Genomic DNA, 22,223 nt, shown 5'->3' with positions numbered 1-22,223 from the left:
TGCCACCCTGCCCCGCCGTGTCGCCGCTCCCGCCACCCTTCCCAGCGGCTCCGGGGGGACAAAGCCACCCTGTGTCCTTGACTTGTGGCTGCATTTACTCGACCCTTCCTCGGGAGCTGCCCCGGAGCGGCGACAGGGACAAAGCGCTTTTCTGGCGGTGCTCCCGGGGCACGGAATGACTCTGCTGCCAGGGAATGGCTGCTGTCCCTGCCCAGCGCCGCGGGCACTCCCGGCTGGATGGAGCAGCCTGGCTCAGAACCCCGGCACGGCTCGGCGTTTTCAGCTCTGCCCCTATTGCTTCCCTTTCCCCTATTCCTGGGGCTGGGTTTGGGGTGCTGGTGGGGATTTGGAGATCCCAGCGCTGCTCCCTAAATCCAGACTGAGCCACACTCGGCAGCTGCAGGATTCTCCCTAAATCCAGACTGATTTAGGAATCCACCCGGCAGCTCCAGGATTCTCCCCAAATCCAGGCTGAACCACACTCGAATCTCCCCAAATCCAGACTGAGCCACCCTGGGCAGCTCCAGGATTCTCCCAAAATCCAGGCTTATTTAGGAATCCACCCGGCAGCTTCAGAATTTTCCCCAAACCCAGGCCGAGCCACTCTCAAATCTCCCCAAACCCAGGCTGACCCACACTCGAATCTCCCCAAACCCAGGCCGAGCCACCCCGGGCAGCTCCAGCAGCACTGTCCCCGCGGTGGCAGCAGCGCCGCGACAAGGACCGGGCGCGGTTTAACCCCTCCCTGGCCGGCTCTTACCGCGGCACTCGGCGTCGGCCGTGGCCGTGCACTCCCGCAGCAGCACCTCGTTCTCCTCGCAGGTGGTGCAGGGCAGGCAGGGATCCACGAAGTTGGCCTCGCTGGAGAAGGTGCCCTCGGGACACTCCTCGCACACCGTGTCCTCGTGCTCCTTGCAGGGGAACATCAGCCCGAAGCCCACCTCGCACACGCGGCACTCCTGGCAGCTGCCGCTGGAGTCGTTCTGGAAGTAGCCGTAGGCACAGTGGCAAACGGCGTCGTCCGACTCGACACAGGGAGCCAGCATGCTCTTCAGCCCCTCGCACTGCGTGCACGGCTTGCAGGGCTCCGTGGCGCTCACCGTGTCCGAGTAGGTGACACCTGCGGGAGGGTGGCAGTGGGACACCCTGTGGTTACCCCACGGTCACCCCCTGGTCATCCCGCCGTCACCCCATGGTCACCCGGCTCTCCCGGCGCAGCCTGGGGGATGTTTGGGATCAAATCCCTGTTTCCATCCCCAGCGTTTCCCTCTGGGCTCAGGAGCAGAGCGATCTCCCTCTGCGGCTCTCCCAGCACCTCCAGGGCTCCCCCAGGCTTCGCTTCCCGCTGACACCTTCCCCATTCCCACAGAAACTCCCAACTCCGGGCATCTCCCGGAGCTCTTCCCATCCACACCTTCCCCATTCCCACAGAAATTCCCCACTCCAGGCATCTCCCGGGGCTCTTCCCATTCACACCTTCCCCATTCCCACAGAATTTCCCAGCTCCGGGCATCTCCCGGGGCTCTTCCCACTCACACTTTCCCCATTCCCACAGAAATTCCCAGCTCCGTTTATCCCTCCAGGCTCCTCTTCCCATTAACACCTTCCCACAGCAGTTCCCAGCTCCCATTATCCCCCAGTGCTCCTTTTCCCATTAACACCTTCCCCATTCCCACAGAAATTCCCAACTCCATTTATCCCTCCAAGCTCCTCTTCCCATTCCCACAGCAATTCCCATTATCTTGAACACTCCTCTTCCCACTGACACCTTCATCATTCCCGCAGAAATTCCCATTATCCTGAACACTCCTCTTCCCACTGACACCTTCATCATTCCCACAGAAATTCCCAACTCCCTTTATCCCTCCAGGCTCCTTTTCCCATTGACACTTTCCCCATTCCCACCTCCTTTTCCCATTAACATCGTCCCAATTCCCGCAGAAATTCCCCAGCTACGATCATCCCCCGAGCTCCTCTCCCCTATAACACCTCCCCACTCCCGCCTCCTCTTCCCACTGACCCTTTTCCCGTTGGGAATTCCGCTGGGAATTTGGGAATTCCCAGCTCCCTGGGTTCCAGCCCTCCCTGGCAATTTCCTGATTTTATCCCCATTTTTGACCTCCCGACAGCCCCTGTGGGAATCCCCCAGCCACCGCTGCTGCTCACACCCCATTCCTTCCTCCCCACATCCGTCCCGGGGGTCCCCGGGGGTCCCCGCGCCCCCTCCCCGTGTCCCCGGCCGCGCCGTGATGCGGCAGGAGGTGACAAAGGGAGGTGACAACGCTCGATCGCCGCCTCCGCCTGACCCCGGCGCTCCGGGCGCTCCGGTTTCATCCCGCAGGACTCTCTGCCGGGGAAATCAATGCCGAGCCTCGCTCCGCGCTCCCGGAGGGCTCGGGGATATTTTTAGCCCCGGAAGAAGGGTCACAGTCTGTCCTGGAGGGCGCAGCTGCTGTCCCCGCGCTGCTGCTCCCGGCCATCATCCTGTCCCTCATCCGAGGGAAATTCCGGGATTTTTGGGGTTTTTTTGAGGGATGGAGGAGGTGTTGGGGAGCTCGACCTGCCCCTCGGAAAGCGAGCTGATCCCTGATCCACGCCGAGGATGGCGCTGGGAAGGACAATTCCTGCCCTCAGCACTTCCAGCTGCGCGGGGGACACCGAGGTGGGGACAGGGACAGAGGTGACACCGAGATGGGGACAGGCTTGGGACAGAGCGGACACCGAGATGGGGACAGGGGCAGAGCTGACACCGAGATGGACAGAGAGCTGACACCGAGATGGGGACAGGGACAAGAGCTGACACTGAGACAGGGACAGGGACAGAGCTGACACTGAGACAGGGACAGGGACAGAGGTGACACCGAGATGGACACAGAGCTGACACCGAGCTGGGGACAGGACAGAGCTGACACCGAGGTGGGGACAGTGGCAGAGGTGACACCGAGATGGGGACAGGCTTGGGACAGAGCTGACACCGAGATGGGGACAGGGACAAGAGCTGACACTGAGACAGGGACAGGGACAGAGCTGACACCGAGCTGGACACAGAGCTGACACCGAGGTGGGGACAGGGACAGAGCTGACACCGAGCTGGGGACAGGAATTTCGGGGATCTGGAGCTCCCTGAGCACCCGGGGCTGGCTGGTTTTTCTCACCCCGAACACCAAATCCCCTCACCCTGTGCCATTCCCGGGGGTTCTGCTGCTCCTCCCTGGACCCGCAGGACCCCAGGGGACAGTTTGGGGTCAGGAGGCACCACAGAAGGCACAACCCCACTGTCCCATCCTTGGCCACTCGCAGGTTTGGGGCAGCCGCAGCCTCTCTGGGCACCCTGGCCCTGGTGCCACCTGCCCGGGAGTGCCTGGAGGTGGCCAGGGGTGGCCAGGGGGTGCCTGGGGGTTGCCCAGGGATGGTCCGGGCGTCGCCGGCGTGGCCAGGAGTGTCCAGGGGTGGCCAGGGGTGCCCGGAGGTGGCCAGGGGATGGCCAGAGGTGGCCAGGGTGGTCCCGGGGTGGCCAGGGGGTGCTCAGGGTGGTCAGGGGGTGGCCAGGGGGTGGCCAGAGGTGGTCTGGGGGTGGCAAGGGTGGTCCGGGGGTGGCCAAGGGGTGCCTGGGGGTTGCCCAGGGATGGTCCGGGCATCACCGGGGTGGCCAGGAGTGTCCAGGGGTGGCCAGGGGTGCCCGGAGGTGGCCAGACGGTGGCCAGAGGGTGCCCGGAGGTGCCCCGGGGGTGGCCTGGGGATGGCCAGAGGTGGCCAGGGTGGTCCAGGAGTGGTCCGGGGGTGACCAGAGGGTGGCCAGGGTGGTCTGGGGGTGGTCAAGGGTGACCAGGGGGTGCCCGCGGTGGCCGAGCCGCCCCTGCCCCGTGCCCGACCGGGCGAGCAGCGCCGCAGCAGCCCCGCGGCGACACCCGCGGCTCCCATTAAGCTGGGCTCATCGCTCGCATTATGCTGAATTATTGATGGCCCCATTAGCGCGGGGAAGTGGCCAGGAAAGGCTTTCGGCTGAGTGCGCACATTTGCCGCGGCAGCCGAAGGGATCGGAGCTGAGCAATTACAGCCGAGATCCAAACCGGCCTCTCCCTCCCTCCCTCCGGCAGCGATAAATAAATCATGGATAAAGCAGCCGGGGATTGGGGGGCTGGGATGGGGAGGAAGGGGAAAATCAGGAATTAAACCCCCGTTTGGGGTGTTGTCTCGCAGCCCCCCGGTTCGGCAGGGGTCACGCCTCGGGGGTGGTGGATTTTTATCCGAAACAATTCCCAATTCCGCCGGGAAATCGGGACTCGGGGCTCGGGAGCGCGGCCAAGGCGGCGCGGGGAGGAGCAGCCCGGGGGGAAGGTGGGGATGCTCACCCTGGGCTGTGCCGCATTCCTGGGGTGCAGGCTGGGCTGCCATGGGCTGTTCTCACCTGCCCGGCCCGCCGCGGGGACCTCCGGGGGGATTCAGGGGAATCCAGGGGGATTTGGGGGGATCCGGGGGCTCCAGGGCCGCAGGGATCTACTCCCCATCCCAGCCAGGGATGACTGAGGTGTTTGCAGCTCTCCTTCCCTTCCCACCCCAAAATCCTCCTCAGGGAGGAGCTGAGGGGTCGGAGGGTATTTCCCCTCGGTGGGATCCAGACCTCGATGGGACCCAAACCCCACAGCTGGTGGGATTCATCCCTCATCGGGATCCATCCATTATTGGGATTCATCCCTTACTGGGATTCATCCATCCATTATTGGGATTCATCCCTCATTGGGATTCATCCTTCACTGGGATCCATCCCATCCCTCATTGGGATTCATCCCTCATTTATTGGGATCCATCCCTTATTGGGATCCATCCCATCCCTCACTGGGGTTCATCCCTCACCGGGATCCATCCATTATTGGGATCCATCCCTTACTGGGATTTATCATTCACTGGGATCCATCTGTCATTTATTGGGATCCATCCCTTATTGGGATCCATCCCATCCCTCACTGGGATTCATCCCTCATTTATTGGGATCCATCCCATCCCTCACTGGGATTCATCCCTCATTTATTGGGATCCATCCCATCCCTCATCCGGATCCATCCCTCATTTATTGGGATCCATCCCTCATTTATTGGGATCCATCCCTCATTTATTGGGATCCATCCCTCACAGGGATCCATCCATTATTGGGATCCATCCCTCATTTATTGGGATTCATCCCTCACCGGGATCCATCCATTATTGGGATCCATCCCTCATTTATTGGGATCCATCCCTCATTTATTGGGATCCATCCCTCATTTATTGGGATCCATCCCTCATCCGGATCCATCCCATCCCTGGCTGATTTGCTCCCCCGGGCTCGGGCAGGCAGCACCATCCATCGATTCCGCAGAGGTATTTTTAGCCCTGCGCTGTCCCTGCTCTGCTCCTCAGCCTCCTCTCATCCCTTCCCCCTCCCCAGGCTCATCCCCGGAGCCTCCCGGGCTGCCCTGGCACCGCTTTTCCCGACAAATCCTCGTCCTTCCGCCTCCCCGGGGCTCTGGGCCGCCCGCGGCTGTCTGAGCAGCGATTCCTGGCCGAGTTCCGCGGCCGGAGCTCCCGCGGGGCTCATCGCGCTGCTCCCACCGACATTTATGGAGCGTTGGGCTCGGGAATTGTGCCTGGAGAGCAGCATTGCCCTCCCGCCTGGGACTGGCTGCTCCCCGCTCGGTTTTGCTGCTCTTTTGGGGCTTTTGAGAGGTTTGGAATTGAAAATGAAGGTGTTTTTTTTGGTGGGAGGAAGCTGGGGTGGAGCTGAGGTCAGGCAGGTGGGAAAGGGGGTTTTTGGGAAGGGGACAGGGCTGGGAATGTGGCTGGGATCGGCAGATCGCAAATCGGGGAAACAGGGACTGACAGGGTGGGTTTCTGGGGAAATGAGGGGCTCAGGGAATATCCTGATCCACGAGGATCACTGACTGCTGTGGTACACAGGGATGATTCCCAAATCCCACCTCAAATCCCACCCCAAATCACACCCAGGCCCAGCTCTGGGGCGGTGCCATTCCCATTCTGAGGGGAGAATATCCCATTTCAATCCAAATGTCCCCAAATCCAACCCAAAGCCCTCCTGTCACAGCACATGGATGACCCGGGAATGCTGTGACACTTCCAGGGGGGAACGAGGCTGGGGGACATCCCAAACCCTGACCCCAAACCCCACAGCAGCCCCTGGGGAGGTTTTGGGGTACTCACTGTCCCCAATCCCTGTCCCTTGTCCCCAATCCCTGTCCCACAGCAGCCCCCGGGGGTTTTGGGGTACTCACTGTCCCCAGTCCCTGTCCCTTGTCCCCAATCCGAGCCCCGCGGGGGTTTTTGGGGTACTCACTGTCCCCAGTCCCTGTCCCTTGTCCCCAGTCGCTGCCCCACAGCAGCCCTTGGGGGTTTTTGGGGTACTCACTGTCCCCAATCCGTGTCCTTGGTCCCCAATCCCAGTCCCACAGCCCCCCGGGGTTTTTGGGGTACTCACTGTCCCCAGTCCCTGTCCCTTGTCCCCAGTCCCAGTCCTACAGCAGCCCCCGGGGGTTTTTGGGGTACTCACTGTCCCCAATCCCAGTCCCACAGCCCCCCGGGGTTTTTGGGGTACTCACTGTCCAGGCAGGGCTCGCAGACGGTCTGGTTGACCCCACACGGCTGCACCACACCCTCGCCCAGATTGCAGCTCCGGCAGCACTCGCCGCTGGCGGTGAACATCTGGGACAAACATCTGTCCTTGGAGCCCCCGGCGGGTCCCTGGCGGAGAGAGCAGAGCCGGGAGTGACTCCTGTCCCCAGGGAGGGACCGAGGTGACAGCCAGGGCAGGGCCGGCTGCGGGTGACATCTCACACTGTGCATAATTGGGGATAAAAGCGCTTTTTCTGGCAAAATTCACTGGCCGGGAAAAGCCCTGCTGAGCTCTGCAGATGGAGGGGGACAGGAGAGCCCCGGGGGGGTTGGGGACTCTGTTTGTCCTTGTCCCTCACCCGAGCCACCTCCTCTGGGGACATTTGGCTGTCCTGGAGGGCTCAGCCCTTCCCAGCCTGGGAGAGGAGCAATTCCTGCCTGGGTGGCTCTGCTCCCCCAAATCCCCTGGGGACAGGAAATCCACGGAAATGAAGAACCGAGGGAGCTCCGGTGACATCCCTGCCTGGCTGCCACAACCTGCCACCACCCTCGGAAGCCACAAAGGTGCCACAGGCCACCCTGCAGGAGCGCTTTGTCCCCAAAACCCCTCCTGGCCACCGCCGCGGGGTGCAGGGATCCTCTCCCGGCCATCCCAGCCCTCCTCCTGCTCCCTCGGCCCTCAGCCCAGGGCCGGACAGTCCCTCTGCCCCCCAGCCACGGCCGATTCGGGGCTCGGGGGGCTCGGGGGGCTCGGGAGGCTCCCTCCGGGCGCATCTGGCTGGCTCGGCAGCTCCTTGGCTGAGTCCTCTCCGCGCTCGCTGCGCCGCATCCGGCGGGGCCGAGACAATGGAGCGCCAATTCCAGGCAGGGAATGACAAAGTGCTCCAATTACCCTGCAGCTCCCCCGCCCTGGCGCGGCTCCGCCAGCCCGGCCTGGCAGACCCTTTCTGCTGACCCTTTTCCAGCCCTTTTTCCAGACACTTTTCCCAGCCCTGGTTCCAGACCTTTTCCCCAGACCTTTCCCCAGCCCTTTTCCTAGACCCTTTTTCCAGACCTTTTCCTAGATCCATTTTTTCCCAGCCCATTTTTTCTGGCCCTTTTTCCAGACCCTTTTTCTGATCCTTTTCCAGCCTTTTTCCCAGACCTTTTCCCATTCCCTTTCTCCTGACCCTTTCCCAGCCCTTTTTCCATGCCACTCCGGGATTTGGGATATCGGGAAGCCTCCCAGCACCCCAAATGTCACCTGGGGAGGGGTTTGGGGTGAGGCAGTGCCCACCCGCCTCTCCCGAAGGGCGTTTTTGGGGTTTCGGAGCCAACCTGGCCGAGCTCATCCGAGCGTGCCTGGCTAGAAATAGTGACCGGGCTGACCACAGCAGCGGCCGGAGCGTCCAGCGACCCCAGAGAGCCCAGCGACCCCAGAGAGCCCAGCGACCCCAGAGAGCCCAGCGACCCCAGAGAGCCCAGCGACCCCAGAGAGTCCAGCGACCCCACAGCTCCCAGCTCTCGATCCCAGAGCATCCCGAGACCCCAGAGCATCCCGCCACCCCACAGCTCCCATCCCTCCCACGCCGCGGCAGCTGCGAGCGGCTCGGCGTGGGACAGACCGGCGGTGCCACCCGGCTGCCCTGTCCGGCCACCTGTCCCCTCCCCGCGGGGCCAATGCCACCCTCCTCCCGCTCCCAGCTCCAGGTGTCGCTTCCCCCGCTCCCGCGGGGGTCTGGGGGCTCGGAGCCCCCCGGGGCCGGAGGGGCAGCTGGTCCGCGTTAGGCCGCGGAAACGCGCGCGTTGCGGGTGACAAAGCCGCGCTATTAACGCCGTAAAGCATCCTGACAGGCGGCCGGGGGAGCCGCGACACCTCGGGGAGCTTTAATTGCCTCTGGGGCCAGCTCGGGGGGCTGCCGGGGGGGAGGAGGAGGCGATGCGAGCGGGATTTGGGAGCTCTGGCAGCGACAGCCGCGAGGGAGGGATGAAGGGTCCAGCTGGAGCTCAGCCCGGAGCTGGAACCGAGCTGTTCCGAGCCGGGCGGGACCCGGGAGAGGCTAAATCCCGGTGGTCTGCCGCTCCTGGCGAGGCAGCCGGGCAGGGAGAAGCCAAATCCCGGCTCCCGGCTGCTCCCGGAGTTTGGGCAGCTCAGCAGCCGCGACTGAGCTGCGGTCCGGCAGCGCTCGGTACCGGCAGGGCTCTGCCGCTGGCCCCGGGCCGGCAGCTCAGGTAACGGGGGGCGAGGGCAGGGGTTTGGGGGATCCCCGGGGGTGCGGGCACAGCTGGGGGCACAGCTGGGGTCCTCGGGGACACTGCCAGCCCCGCAGGTGCAATGCCGGGGGACAGAGCCAGCCCCAGAGGTGGCCAAGCTAACCCGCGAGGTGGCCAAGCCAGCCCCCCGAGGTGGCCAAGGCAGCCCCAGAGGTGGCCAAGCCAGCCCCCCGAGGTGGCGATGTGGGGACGGCACGGGGGGCTGCGAGGGGCGATGCCCTGGGGGAAATCGCGGCGAGTCACCTGCCTGCGACATCTCCGGTCCCTCCTGTCCCCTCCCGCTGTCCCTGGGGGTTTGGCCACTCCGATCCCGTGGCGATGTGGGGAAATCGCCACCCCCCGGCACGGCGGTGCAGCCCCTCTCCCCTCTCCCCTCTCCCCTCTCCCCTCTCCCCTCCCTGCCGGAGCCGCCGAGCTGCAGTTCAATATCCTGCCCGAGGGGTGTCCGGCTGCCCGACGACCCCCCTGGGACCCCCGGCAGCTCCTGCCCCGACCCAGCCCCAGGTGCGCGGCTGGACCCCCCGGCTGCCCCCCGCTCCCGACTGCCCGCCGTGCTCTGGAGCTTTTATCCGGGGGGCACGGCGAGGAAAAGGGTCTGAGCCTCGGCTCTGGGGGGTTTGGAGCAGAGAGAGTCTGGGACAGGTTTGGGGCAGCGGGAGGAAGGTGGTGAGGCACTGGGGGGTGTAGGGTGGGCTGCTCCCCCCGCCGCCCCTGCCTGGGGCTCTGTCAGCCTCTGCGGAGCTCAGGGGGCTGTGGGACTCGGGGGGCTGTGGGACTAGGGGGCTGTGGGACCAGGGGGGCTGTGGGACTAGGGGGCTGTGGGACCCGGGGGGCTGTGGGACCCCCATGCCCTCCCAGCTCCCCGCGCCGCCTCCCTCCGCTCCCCAAAGAGCTCTGCTCGCCCCCCCGGGACCCTCCAGCCCCGCTCGGCGGGGACACCGCGCCTGCCTCAGTTGTCCCCTGAGCCCCCGGGGACACCTCGCCCACATCGCGGCACCCCCGAGACCCTCCGTGCCAGCAGCCCGGGACCCCCGGGACCCTCCAAACACCCCCGGCGGTGCCTCGGGGACCCTGCATCCCCCGCAGCCGCTCCGCGCTGTCCCCGCGCCGCCGCTCCCGGTGCCCCCGGGACTCTCCGCTCCATCCCCTCCCGCCAGGGCTCCCCGGGCCGCTGCTCCCCCACTCACCGCCGGCAGCAGCAGCAGCAGCAGCGGCAGCAGCCCGGCCATGGCGGGGGGAGCGCGGCCGGGGAGCCCCGGGTACCGGAGCGGGACCGGGGAGCCCCGAGGGCCGGAGCGCGGCCGGGCTGCCCTCGCTCTGCCGCCCTCCACCGCGGCGGCGGCCAGAAAAGGCTGCAAGTCCCTCCTCCCTCTCCTCCTCCTCCTCCTCCTCCTCCTCCTCCTCCTCCTCCTCCTCCACGCCCCCGGAGCATCACGGAGCTCCGCACCCTCCGCCGCCACACAAAGCCCGGAGCCCCCCGAGCCCCCCGAGCCCCCCGCCCGCCCACGGAGCGCTTTTGGGGCGCGCTGAATGCTTCAGTTCCGCAATTCTGCCAGCTGCTTTCCTCCTGTGCCGTCTGTCTGTCTGTCTGTCCTTTCATCCTGCTGTCCATCCCTCCTGCCTCTGTCCTTCTGTCCCTGTCCTTGTCCCCGGGATGGGGTCACTGGTGACATTGTGGGATGATGGGATGGGATGGGATAATGGGATGGGATGGGATGGGATAATGGGATCTATGGGATCTATGGGATCTATGGGATCCATGGGGTGACCGGACCTGCTCTGGCTGCAGGGGACAAGGGACAACACCCCACAAACTGGGGACACCCCCAGCCTGTCCGGGTGACACAGAGAGGCCCCAAAGGGGAACACGCGGCGGGGTCTGAATCCAATCTTTGTCATTCAGCCCTGCAGAGCAGAAAAATCCCATGTGGATGTCCCGTGGTCCCTGAAAAGGTCCCCGCGTGCCACCATCCTTTGTCCCTCTCAGGGTGACTCCGGCTGCCCTCCTGCCCTCCCACATCCCACAGGGATGCCAGGGCTGCTGCCTCATCCCGCAGCGCCGCGTCAGCCCCGGGAACAGCTCTGTGGGATCGCCGGAACAATGGGATCGGGTCACTGGTGCCACGGGGAGCAGCCCGGACGCGCTGTCACCACCCCGGAGTGGCTCCTGTGGCCGCGGTGGCCACGGCGCGGCGGTTTGGCCTCACGCGAGTCCAGCTCCAGGTGTTTCCTCCCCCGGGAGCTCCGCAGGTGCTTTTGGGGTTCCCAAACCCAGCCGTTCCCAGCCCCGCAGCCCTCAGCTCCCTCCATCCCCGCGGCTCTCGGCAGGAAAGCGCCGCTCCTGGATTTCCTCTGGAAAAGGCAATTTTGGGATCTCGGAGGAGCTCCGGGCCTGCCGCTCCCGCCCGGCTCGTCCCGGGAAAAGCTGCTCGGAATTCCCTCGCTCCAGCTTTTCCGCGGGATCCGAGCCGAGCCAAAGCTGCCGTTTGTTCTCCGGCACGGCAGCAACATCTGGGAGCCACATGGAGAGGGTTTGGGAGCCAAAAGCGCCACGCCGGGGCCAGGTGGCACCGGGGCAGGATGTGCCCGCGGGGAGATGCCACCCGGGGTGGGGCGGGCAGCGACAATCCGGCATTTTAATGGGGTTTCTTTGGGATCACCTGGGATTCACGGGGTGCCCGAGTGTCCCCCGGCTGGGACAACATCCCTGGGGACATTCCGGGAGGAATTGCCAGACGGGGATGAACGAGATGGCACGGAGGGGGAGCGGCAGGGCAGCCCGCGATTAATTCGCCGCGGCAAGTGGCAAATCCAGAAATCCAGATGTTTTCCTCGGGCTTTGGGTTAATCCCTCCTCCTCCTCCTCCTCCTCCTCGTCCCCGCTGGTTGTGTGTGTGGGATGCACTTGCAGGGGACACCGCGAGGTCCCCGAGCTCTGTCCCCGCCAGTCCGGGATGATTCCCGGGAAAAATGCGGCCCTGGAGAAGCCCAGCTGGGCTCCAGCTGCGCCAGGCTGGAAGGGAAAATTCCTGCTCCCATCCCGGCCCTCCGCGGCTCCCTCGGAATTCTTCCCCAAGTCGCACACGCCTGGTTTTCCCTGGTCCTAAAAATGTCGCTGCCCTTTCCCGGCTCCGCGAGGTGACACATCTGCTGTCACCTCCTGGGGTTAGACCCAACGGCTCTGGGGGTGGTTTTGGGGGGAAACGGAACTCTGGGAGAGTTGAGACCCCTCAGGTCACCCCAAAACCCACCCACCTGCCCCTGGCTCTGCAGCGGGGCCGATCAGAGTCCCCAAATGCCCCGAGGCCATCGTGGGAACCCAGAATTGGCTCCCAGTGACGCTCCGGTGCCACCAGGCTGGGTTTGGGGTGGGAGAGCAGCTCCAGGATTTTTCCTGTTGCTCCCCGCAGGCCGAGGGGGTCACGGATGGAGGAGTTCCCTGCCGGAGGGACGATGCCATACAAGGCAGGATTAATTAGCGAAAGGCCAATTAGAGCTGAAATATTGCGCTGAGTCCCTCCCACCCTCGTGGGGACTTCACCCCTCGTTATCTCCCTGAGGCTCCTCCGAATCCCAGAGCGGTCTGGGGGGTTTTCCCCTCTCCCCCACCCCACAAGAGCCCTCAGGCCCAGCCCGGGTTAAACACTCAGCCGTGCCGGAGAAGTTTTTATGGCTTTTACTCCAAAGCCGAGGTGAAATTCCCTTCCCGACAAAGCCGAGGCCGCGGTAATGGCGAGGAATAAATGAGGATGAATTAATAATTCACCTCGGGAAATGCTGATCCACGGCCAGGCAGGGCTGGCAGGGAGAACCGCGAGGAAAAACCCGCGGGGAGGGAATGGGAATGGGAATGGGAATGGGGTGGGAATGGGGTTTGGGATTGGAGTGGGTTCGGCGTGGGAATGAGGTCTGATCCCATCTGTTCCGGGTAAGGTGAGGGGGAAAAATAATTGTATTTGAAGAGTCCAGAGGCACAATTCCAAGGCCGCTGGTTGTCCTTCCTGCCTGGAGCAGTTTTACCATTCAGGGAAAAGCTTTCCCATGATTTGGGCAGCCGGGGAGGGACAGGCTGGGACAACTCCCACTGCTCCCTTAACCCAGCCGTGCTCAGCCCTCCCCGGCCTTGGGAAAATGGGGAGAGCTCCGGGAAATCGGCTCCGAGGGGAAGAATTCCTATTGGGATGGGGGTGGTATTGCTATGGGAATGGGGCTGTTGTTCCTATAGGGATGGGGCTGTTATTCCTATAGGGATGGAGCTGTTATTCCTATAGGGATGGAGCTGTTATTCCTATAGGGAATGGGGTCAGTTATTCCTATAGGGATGGGACTGTTATTCCTATAGGGAATGGGGCTGTTGTTCCTATAGGGATGGAGCTGTTATTTCTATAGAAATGGGGCTGTTGTTCCTATAGGGATGGGACTGTTATTCCTATAGGGAATGGGGCTGTTGTTCCTATAGGGATGGGGCTGTTGTTCCTATAGGGAATGGGGTCAGTTATTCCTATAGGGATGGAGCTGTTGTTCCTATAGGGATGGAGCTGTTATTCCTATAGGGATGGAGCTGTTATTTCTATGGGAATGGGGTCAGTTATTCCTATAGGGAATGGAGCTGTTATTCCTATAGGGATGGGGCTGTTGTTCCTATAGGGATGGAGCTGTTATTTCTATGGGAATGGAGCTGTTATTCCTATAGGGAATGGGGTCAGTTATTCCTATAGGGATGGGACTGTTATTCCTATAGGGAATGGGGCTGTTGTTCCTATAGGGATGGAGCTGTTGTTCCTATAGGGATGAGGCTGTTATTCCTATAGGGATGGAGCTGTTATTTTTATGGAAATGGGGATCAGTTGTTCCTATGGGAATGGGGTCAGTTATTCTCATGGGAATGGGGCAATGCCAGTGCAGGTGGAGCAGGGAAGGATGAATTCCCAGTGGGATGGACTGAAGGGCTTAGGGACACATGGGACACATGGGACACTCTGGGGCCATCCCGATGCTGTCCGGGGGCTCCCGAGCACAAATTCCCCCCGGGCGTGGCTGTGACCCCAAAACCCCCGGGGCAGGAGGATCCAGCATTCCTCAAACCGCCCCAAACCTGATTCCCATTACCCTCACTGCCCCGATCTGCTTCGGATTACTCTCCCTGATATCCCCCCCGCAATTCCCTCCTCCATCCCCCTTTCCCGCTCAGCTCTCCCGCCTGACAGCTCCCAGCTCCCCCTGCCCTTTTCCCTCTCTTCCCTGTTTTTCCAGCGCCATCCATCACCGGATCGGGGGGAGAACGGGGGATGAAGCCGCGGGTCCTTATAAGGCCCTCCTGAGGAACCTCCGCGCTGCGGAGGGGCGGAAAAGAGGGAAAAGGAAAGCTGATCTCTGTGGGATGGAGCCGATCCCAGCGGGATGGAGCTGATCCCTATGGGATGGAGCTGATCCTAGTGGGATAGAACTGATCCTTATGGGATGGAGCCGATCCCAGCGGGATGGAGCTGATCCTAGTGGGATGGAGCTCATCCCTGTGGGATGGAGCTGATCCCTGCAGGATGGAATTGATCCCTATGGGATGGAGCTGATCTTTATGGGATGGAATTGATCCCTGTGGGATGGAGCTGATCCCTATGGGATGGAGTTGATCCTTATGGGATAGAGTTATCCCAGTGGGATGGAGCTGATCCCAGTGGGATGGAGCCGATCCCTGCAGGATGGAGCTGATCCTTATGGGATGGAGTTATCCCTATGGGATGGAGCTGATCTCTGTGGGATGGAGCTGATCCCTATGGGATGGAGTTGATCCCTTTAGGACAGATCCAATCCCAGTGGGATGGAGCCAATCCCTGTAGGATGGAGTTGATCCTTATGGGATGGAGCTGATCCCTATGGGATGGAACTAAACCTTATGGGATAAAGTTATCCCTATGGGATGGAGCTGATCCTAGTGGGATGGAGTTGATCCCTTTAGGACAGATCCAATCCCACTGAGATGGAGTTGATCCCTGTGGGATGGAGCTGATCCCAATGGGATGGAGCTGATCCTTATGGGATGGAGCTGATCCGTTTAGGATAGATCCAATCCCTTTAGGACAGATCCAATCCCTGTAGGACAGATCCAAACCCTGTAGGATAGATCCAATCCCTGCAGGACAGATCCAGTGCCTATAGGATAGATCCAACCCCAGCAGGATGGAGCCACGGCGGTGAAAACAAACCTAAACCCAAACCCTGCTCTGCCTGCCCGGCAGACAAACCAGGGCTTTCCTGACTCCAAACGATCCCGGGGAGAAAATCCCTGCCCGTGGCTCGGGGATGAAGGACGGGAAGGAATCAAGGGCAGCGACACGCCCGCCAGCAGCAGAGCAGCAGCAAAGCAGCAGCAAAGCAGCAAAGCAGCAGCAGCAGCAGAGCAGCAGCAGCAGCAGCAAAGCAGCACAGCAGGTTATCGATGATTTCCTGCTCGCGGCACCGATCGATCCCCGCCCGGGCAGCGCTGAGCTCCTTCTCCCAGCGCGGCGCTTGGGAACCCATTGATCCCTGCTGGCTGCTGATGGATCAAGAATTCTGCTAGCGGGAGGAAATGAATGTCAAAGCCGCCGTGTCACCGGGATGAGCCGGGCGCGGGAGATGTTTTATTTTCCTTGGCTCCCGGCGGCGTTCTGCTGCGTTTGTTTTTCGGCTGGGGGTGGGGAGGTGGTTTAATTGACTCAGGGCTGGGCTGGAGGAGAATGGGATGAAGGCAGAACGGAGTAGTGATGGGTAGAATGGAATTGAAATGAAAGAGATAAAATAGAAATAAAATGGAAATTAATGGAAATAAAATAGAGGCGAATAGAATAGAGTAGAATAGAGTAGAATAGAATAGAGTAGAATAGAGTAGAATAGAATAGAGTAGAATAGAATAGAATAGAATAGAGTAGAATAGAATAGAATAGAATAGAAATACAATAGGAATACAATAGAATACAATAGAATACAATAGGAATACAATAGGAATACAATAGAAATAAAACAAACAAAATAGAAATAAAATAATAGAAATAAGTAAAATAGAGGTCAATAGAACAGAAATAGAAATAAAATAATATAAATAAAAGAGAGGTCAATAGAATAGAACAGAAATAAATGGAATAAAATGGAATACATCCCCTGGAAAGGCCCTAAACCAACCCTCCAGTCCCACCGTGGGATATTCCCTGCCTCCCTCACACTGTCTGGGAAAATCAGGTGTTCATTCCCCAAACACTCCGAGGTTTTGGGGTTCTATTCACGAATCCATGGAATTATCCATGGAATTATCCATGGAATTATCCATGGAATTATCCAGGAATTATCCATGGAATCCCAGACCAGGAGCGCTGAGCCACCTCACCCCACAGAACCCAAACTTTCCGGTGCAATTTTGGGATGTTATCCCAGAAAACCCCAATTTTGCTGGCGTTTCCCTCGTGGAATTTGGGAACGCTGGAACCTGCACGGATCCTTCCCGGAGGGATTCATTCATTCCCATCCCTCTCCCGGCTGCTCCCAGCTCATTGATATTCCTGCAGGAATATTAATCCTCGCAGCAGAGCCGCTGGAAGGGCTGGGGGAGAATGGCAGGAGCTGGAGCTGGGATCCCGAGGGAAATAATTGGGATTATTCCACGGGAAAATGGGGTTTGGGGCCTCCTGGGTCTGACCCGGGTGGGATCGGGAGGGAGCAGGGTGGGGTGAGGAGAGGAAAGCTCAGCCAGGGGCACCGGGCAGACTGGGATGGCTGAAATTCCCAGGGAATGGGAAATCCAGCTCCGGGAGGGAATTTCATCTCGGGTGGGAATTTCATCCCGGGTGGGAATTTCAGCTCCGGGCAGGAATTTCAGCTCTGAGTGGGAATTTCAGCTCTGAGTGGGAATTTCAGATCCGGGTGGGAATTTCACCTCGGGTGGGAATTTCATCCCGGGTGGAATTTCAGCTCTGAGTGGGAATTTCACCTCGGGTGGGAATTTCATCTCGGGTGGGAATTTCAGCTCTGGGTGGGAATTTCAGCTCTGGGTGGGAATTTCAGCTCCGAGTGGGAATTTCAGCTCCGGGCAGGAATTTCAGCTCGGGTGGGAATTTCAGCTCTCCAGAGCTCCTTCCCAGCAGCGGCTGCCGCGGGAGGGGAGAGCTCATTTCCCAGCCCGCCGAGACGATGAGGGAGCTTAATTGCTGCCTTCATTCTTTATGCAAATGAGCCTTCGTGGGGCGGGGAGCAGGGCAGGGATGTGTGGATCCAGCCGCGTGGCCGTGGATCATACAGCATCCATAGGGATCGATCCATGGATCCATGGCGTTCCCACAGCTCCACCTTCCCCGCGTCCATCACCTCAATGATATCCCGCTCATTTTTATTTTAATTAACACTTTCCCAGTGGGATGGGGAAGCTTTGCTGGGTTTTTTTTGGGAATTCGTGTCGGGAAGGGCCGAGGGTGGGAGTTTGGGGATGAGGTGAGAGTTTTCCAAAGGTCACCTCGGCCAGGATCAATTGGATCAGGGATAATCAGATTGGGAAGAGCAGCGCTGTCTCGGCCCCGCTGGAATTCTCCGAGCCAGCAAAGCGGCGAGGAGGAAATTGGGTAAAAGCAATTTTATCCTGGCTTTTAGGAGGGATTTAATGAGCTCCAGGACGTGACAGCGCGGAGGGAGAAGCGGAGGGGGAGCGGCAGGGCCTGGAGCCGGGAAAACCTCCTGGAATCGCCCGGGGATGTGGTGGGGTTTGGGAGGGATGGGAGAGGGATTTGGTGATGGGTTTGTGGGGAGAGGGATCTGGTGATGGGTTTGTGGGGTGAGGGATCTGGTGATGGGTTTGTGGGGAATTGGATCCTCCAATCCCTCAAGAGAGATCCCAGTGATGGGTCTGTGGGGAAAAAAATCCCAGTGATGGGTTTGTGGGGTGAGGGATCCTCCAACCCCTCAAGAGAGATTCCCAGCTCTGGGTTTATAGGGTGATGGATCCTGGTGATGGGTTTGTGGGGTGATGGATCCTCCAAGCCCTCAGGAGAGATCCCAGCTCTGGATTTATGGGGAATTGGATCCTCCAAGCCCTCGAGGTCTGCACAGAGCTTTGGTGACCTGGAGAGGCCCAGGAATTTTCTGCCAACTCCATGGAATTTTCTGTCAGCCCCACAGAATCCTCTCCCAGCCCCACAGGATCCTCTCCCAACCCCATAGGAAGCTTTCCCAGCCCCACAGATTCTCTCCCAGCCCCACAGAATCCTCTCCCAGCCCCACAGGGTTCTCTCCCAGCCCCACAGGATTCTCCCAGCCCCACAGGATCCTCTCCCAGCCCCACAGAATTCTCTCCCAGCCCCACAGGATCCTCTCCCAGCCCCACAGAACCCTCTCCCAGCCCCACAGAACCCTCTCCCAGCCCCACAGGATTCTCTCTCAGCCCCACAGGATGCTCTCCCAGCCCCACAGGATGACCTCCCAGCCCCACAGAACCCTCTCCCAGCCCCACAGGATTCTCTCCCAGCCCCACAGGATGCTCTCCCAGCCCCACAGGATCCCCTCCCAGCCCCACAGAACCCTCTCCCAGCCCCAGCACCGCCCCAGGCAGGCTCGGGGGTCTCCCCCAGCCCTTTTCACCCCCCGAGCCCTGCTGGCAGCCCGGCAGAGCCGAGCCCGGCCTGGCAGTGACGGATGGCTCAGCTCGCTGCCCGCGCGGCTCTCCCGGCTCGGAAAGCATTACAGCTCGCAGGCCAATCCCGGCAGGGATTCGCTGAAGCCGCTCGAGGTCCCATTTTCCCTGGAAGCCATTTCCAGGGCATGAATCACCGAGCGGAATGAACTCAATTAGTCCAGACAGAGGCAGGAGATAAATCAGGGTCCCATTAGGAAACCTGGAGGGGAATTTATGGCCCCGAGCGGCCGCGCTGAGCTCCTCCCGGCCTGCCCATCCCACCCGCTCCGGGCCGGGAGGATCGCCGCTCGCTGGGGTGGCTGGAGAGCTCGGTGACCGCCTGACCCACATCGCAGCTCAGCCAGCCTCGGCCCGTCCGGCCAGAGCGGGGTGCTCGGCATGGAGCGGAGCCTGCCTGGAAATCCGGGCTGGAAATCCAGTTGATGAAATGTCCCACATTCCAGCTGCTGGATTTCCCCATTCCGATTGATGAATTTCTCTGATTCCAACTGAATTTTCCCTATTCTAGCTGCTGAGTTTCCCCAATCCCAAATGCTGAATTTCCCCATTCCAATTGCTGAATTTCCCCGATTCCAATTGCTGAATTTCTCTGATTCCCACTGAATTTCCCAATTCCAGCTGCTGAATTTCCCCCATTCCAATTGCTGAATTTCCCCCATTCCAACTGCTGAATTTCCCAATTCCAATTGCTGAATTTCCCCCACCCCAACTGCTGAATTTCCCCCATTCCAATTGCTGAATTTCCCCCATCACAATTGCTGAATTTCCCCCATTCCAATTGCTGAATTTCCCCAATCCCAATTGCTGAATTTCCCCCATTCCAACTGCTGAATTTCCCAATTCCAATTGCTGAATTTCCCCCACCCCAACTGCTGAATTTCCCCAATTCCAATTGCTGAATTCCCCCATTCCAACTGCTGAATTTCCCCAATTCCAGCTGCTGAATTTCCCCCATTCCAATTGCTGGATTTCCCCATTCCAACTGCTGAATTTCCCCCATTCCAGCTGCTGAAGGCTTTCAATCCCCGCCGATCCCCTCAGGGCACATCCCGACCCCTCTGGGCGCTCCTGGGGTTGGATCTCCCTCAGCAGGGATGAGGCTGGGAAGGAGCTGAATCCGGATCCCATCAGGGTGAAAATTCCCTTTTTTCTGGTTTTTATTTTTTCTCTGAAGCGGGGTGGGGAATGTCCCAAATTCCATGAGAAATCTCCCTCCCGATTCCAACACCTTCTCCTCGCGGGAATCCTGACTGGAATGAAATCCTGATGCTCCCAAGCTGAGTCCCAAATGTTGTCCCAAAATGGACATGGAGTGGGATCGGGGCTGGGCCTTTGTCCCCATGGCTTCGGGGACACCTTTTGGGCGACAAAACTTCACCCCAGAGGATCTCCCTGCATCCCAACACCCCCAAAAGTTGCTTTTCCAGCATTTTCTCCTCGCTCCGAGCTCAGGCCGGCTCCATCCGCCCCTTCCCCAGGGCGCAGCCCACCCTAATGGGTGTCAGCGGGGAATTTGGGGAATCAATCGGCGCAATTAACGCGCCCCGGAAAGGGGCGAGGGGGGGAAAAGCGGCGGGGAGGCTGCGGCGGGGAGCTGTGGCGGTGCCAGGGAATGGCAGCGCTGGGCTGCAGCCACGGCGGAGTGATGCCTGGGGAGCCATGGAGACGCATTTGGCTCGGCAAGCCTCGGCGGGCAGACAGCGCAGGGAGAGGGAGGGGAGGGGAGGGGAGGGAGGGTCAGACGGAGGGTGGGGCTGGCTGAGCCTCCGGGGGCCACCGAACCCGGCTGTGGGCTACTGAACCCCTCCTTGGGCCACCAAACCCCGCCGTGGGTCACCAAACCCCGCTGTGGGCTACCAAACCCTGTCGGGGTCACCCAGCCGGGCTGGTAAAGGCAGAGTGGGACAGGCAGGGCTGGAGGGCGAAGAGCAGGGCTGGGAGACCCCCGAGAGTGTCCCCAATGTCTGTGACACCTTAATAGTTGTGACACCCCAATGTTTGCGACCCCATTCTCTTCCCGGCCATTCCTGCCCTCACTCCCAACCATTCCCAGCCATTCCCGCCCTCCCTCCCAGCCCAGACCCCCGCCCGTCTGTCCCCCCGCCCGTCCCGGGACTCTGCCCGCGGCTCCAGCGGAGGCTCGGTGACCCCGCGGCCGCCCCGGGGTGGCTTTGGCTCCACAAGGGGCGGATTGTTCCCCCGGCCCCCTTCCAGCCCCTCCGACACACAGGAAAACGGGCGGAGGGGATTTCCAGGGGTGCTCCGGGGGGATTGTCCCGAGGGCTGAGCATCCCGGGGGGCTCAGGGTCCCCCGGCCATCCATCCCTGCCTGGGACAGCGACAGCGACAAGGACAAGGCCGCCGGGGAGGATGTGACCTGGCTCGGCTCTGGGGGTCTCATCCTCCTCCAGGATCCGATGGATCCCGAGGCTGGGAATTCCGGGGGGCGATGAGGAGAGTCACCCAGCCCCGGAGGAGCACCTGGGGCTAATTGCACGGAATAAATGAGCGACGAGCGGCGCTGCGGGGACGCTGAGCACCCCAGTCCTCCCGCCGACCCCCGGCAGTTCCCCTGGAAACGGCGGCGAGGATGGACCGGGACGCTCGGCCCGGCTGTGCCCGGCGGGGTGGCGACCCTCCGAGCCCCCGGGCGGCGGAAGGAGCTCCGGGCAGCTGGGGAGGCGACACTGAAGTGCCTTTATCCCCGGAGGATGGGCTGCGGCAGGAGGGGAAGGATTTGTCCCGGAGCGGGCAGGGTTTGTCCCGGGAAGTGCAGGTTTTGAGGATTTGTCCCGGGAAAGGCAGGATCTGACCCCAGGAAGTGCAGGATTTGTCCCGGGAAGGACAGGATTTGTCCCGGAGTGGGCAGGATTTGTCCTGGAGAGAGAAGGATTTGAGGATTTGTCCCGGGTTGGGCAGGATTTGTCCCGAGCTGGGCAGAATTTGGCCTGGGAAGTGCAGGATTTGGCCCGGGGTGGGCAGGATTTGAGGATTTGTCCCGGATTTGGGGTTTTCTGGGGGGTCTCCCCCCCCGGCCTGGCTTTCCCAGCCCCCACTTTCCCCCCCTGCCCAGGACATTCAATCCGAGGCCAATTTGCTGGAAGGAAATGAAAAGCTCCGCAATTCCAGCCGGGAGGGTCAGCGGTTCAGGCGCTAATGCAGCGGATTCGCTCGGCATTCATTAAGTCATTAACTCCCTTTTAATTGCAGCCCTTCCAGGGCACGCCGTGCTACCTGCGCGGGGAGCTGGGAGAGACACGAGGGTGGGACTGGGGTGTCCCCAAATGTCCCCAAACCCCCCCGGGGTCGCTTTTTGGGGTCCGAACCCCAGATTTGCCGCGAGGAAGAGGAGTATGAGGGAAAGGCGAGGAAGGTGTGAGGGAAGCGGAGCGGTTTTGGGGCGCCGCGCTGTTCCCTGGCCAGGCCCCAGTTGCCTCGGAGCTGCTGACGGTTCCCAGCGCTCGGAGCCTTCCCGGAGCGCGGATAATGCAGCCGGATCCAGCCGGCTGCCGGCGCGGAGCAAACTCGGTTAGGCGCTGATAAGCATCGGGAGAGCGAGAAGCGCCGGGGCTGGCGGTGCGAGAGTGGGGAGCCGCGGGGCGAGAGTGGGGAGCGCCCGGCCCGGCCCGGGATCGCTCAGACTGATCCGGGCCGTGCCAGCCCGATCCGGGCCATGCCACCCCAATCCCGACTCTCCCACCCCAATCCCTGCTCT

The 22,223-nt window shown here is 61.1% G+C and overlaps 1 protein-coding gene across 1 annotated transcript in view; it reads right to left on the bottom strand.

Annotated features, from left to right (window-relative positions):
• Nucleotides 1-10,196, bottom strand: part of NGFR (nerve growth factor receptor) — a 21,047-nt gene extending 10,851 nt beyond the window's left edge. The window contains exons 1-3 of the mRNA XM_085083485.1: nucleotides 10,044-10,196; nucleotides 6,591-6,732; nucleotides 761-1,120 (exon numbers count right to left, since the gene is read on the bottom strand). Of these exons, the coding sequence (XP_084939611.1) occupies nucleotides 761-1,120; nucleotides 6,591-6,732; nucleotides 10,044-10,085 (544 nt within the window). The 5' untranslated portion in view covers nucleotides 10,086-10,196. The remainder of the gene's footprint in view (nucleotides 1-760; nucleotides 1,121-6,590; nucleotides 6,733-10,043) is intronic.
• Between the last annotated feature and the right edge of the window lie 12,027 nt (nucleotides 10,197-22,223).

The sequence above is a fragment of the Lichenostomus cassidix genome, chromosome 27, assembly GCF_008360975.1.
Source record: "Lichenostomus cassidix isolate B80296 chromosome 27, HeHo_3.0, whole genome shotgun sequence".
In the NCBI taxonomy this organism is placed as follows: Eukaryota; Metazoa; Chordata; class Aves; order Passeriformes; family Meliphagidae; genus Lichenostomus; species Lichenostomus cassidix.
This window is presented reverse-complemented; position numbering and strand designations above follow the sequence as displayed.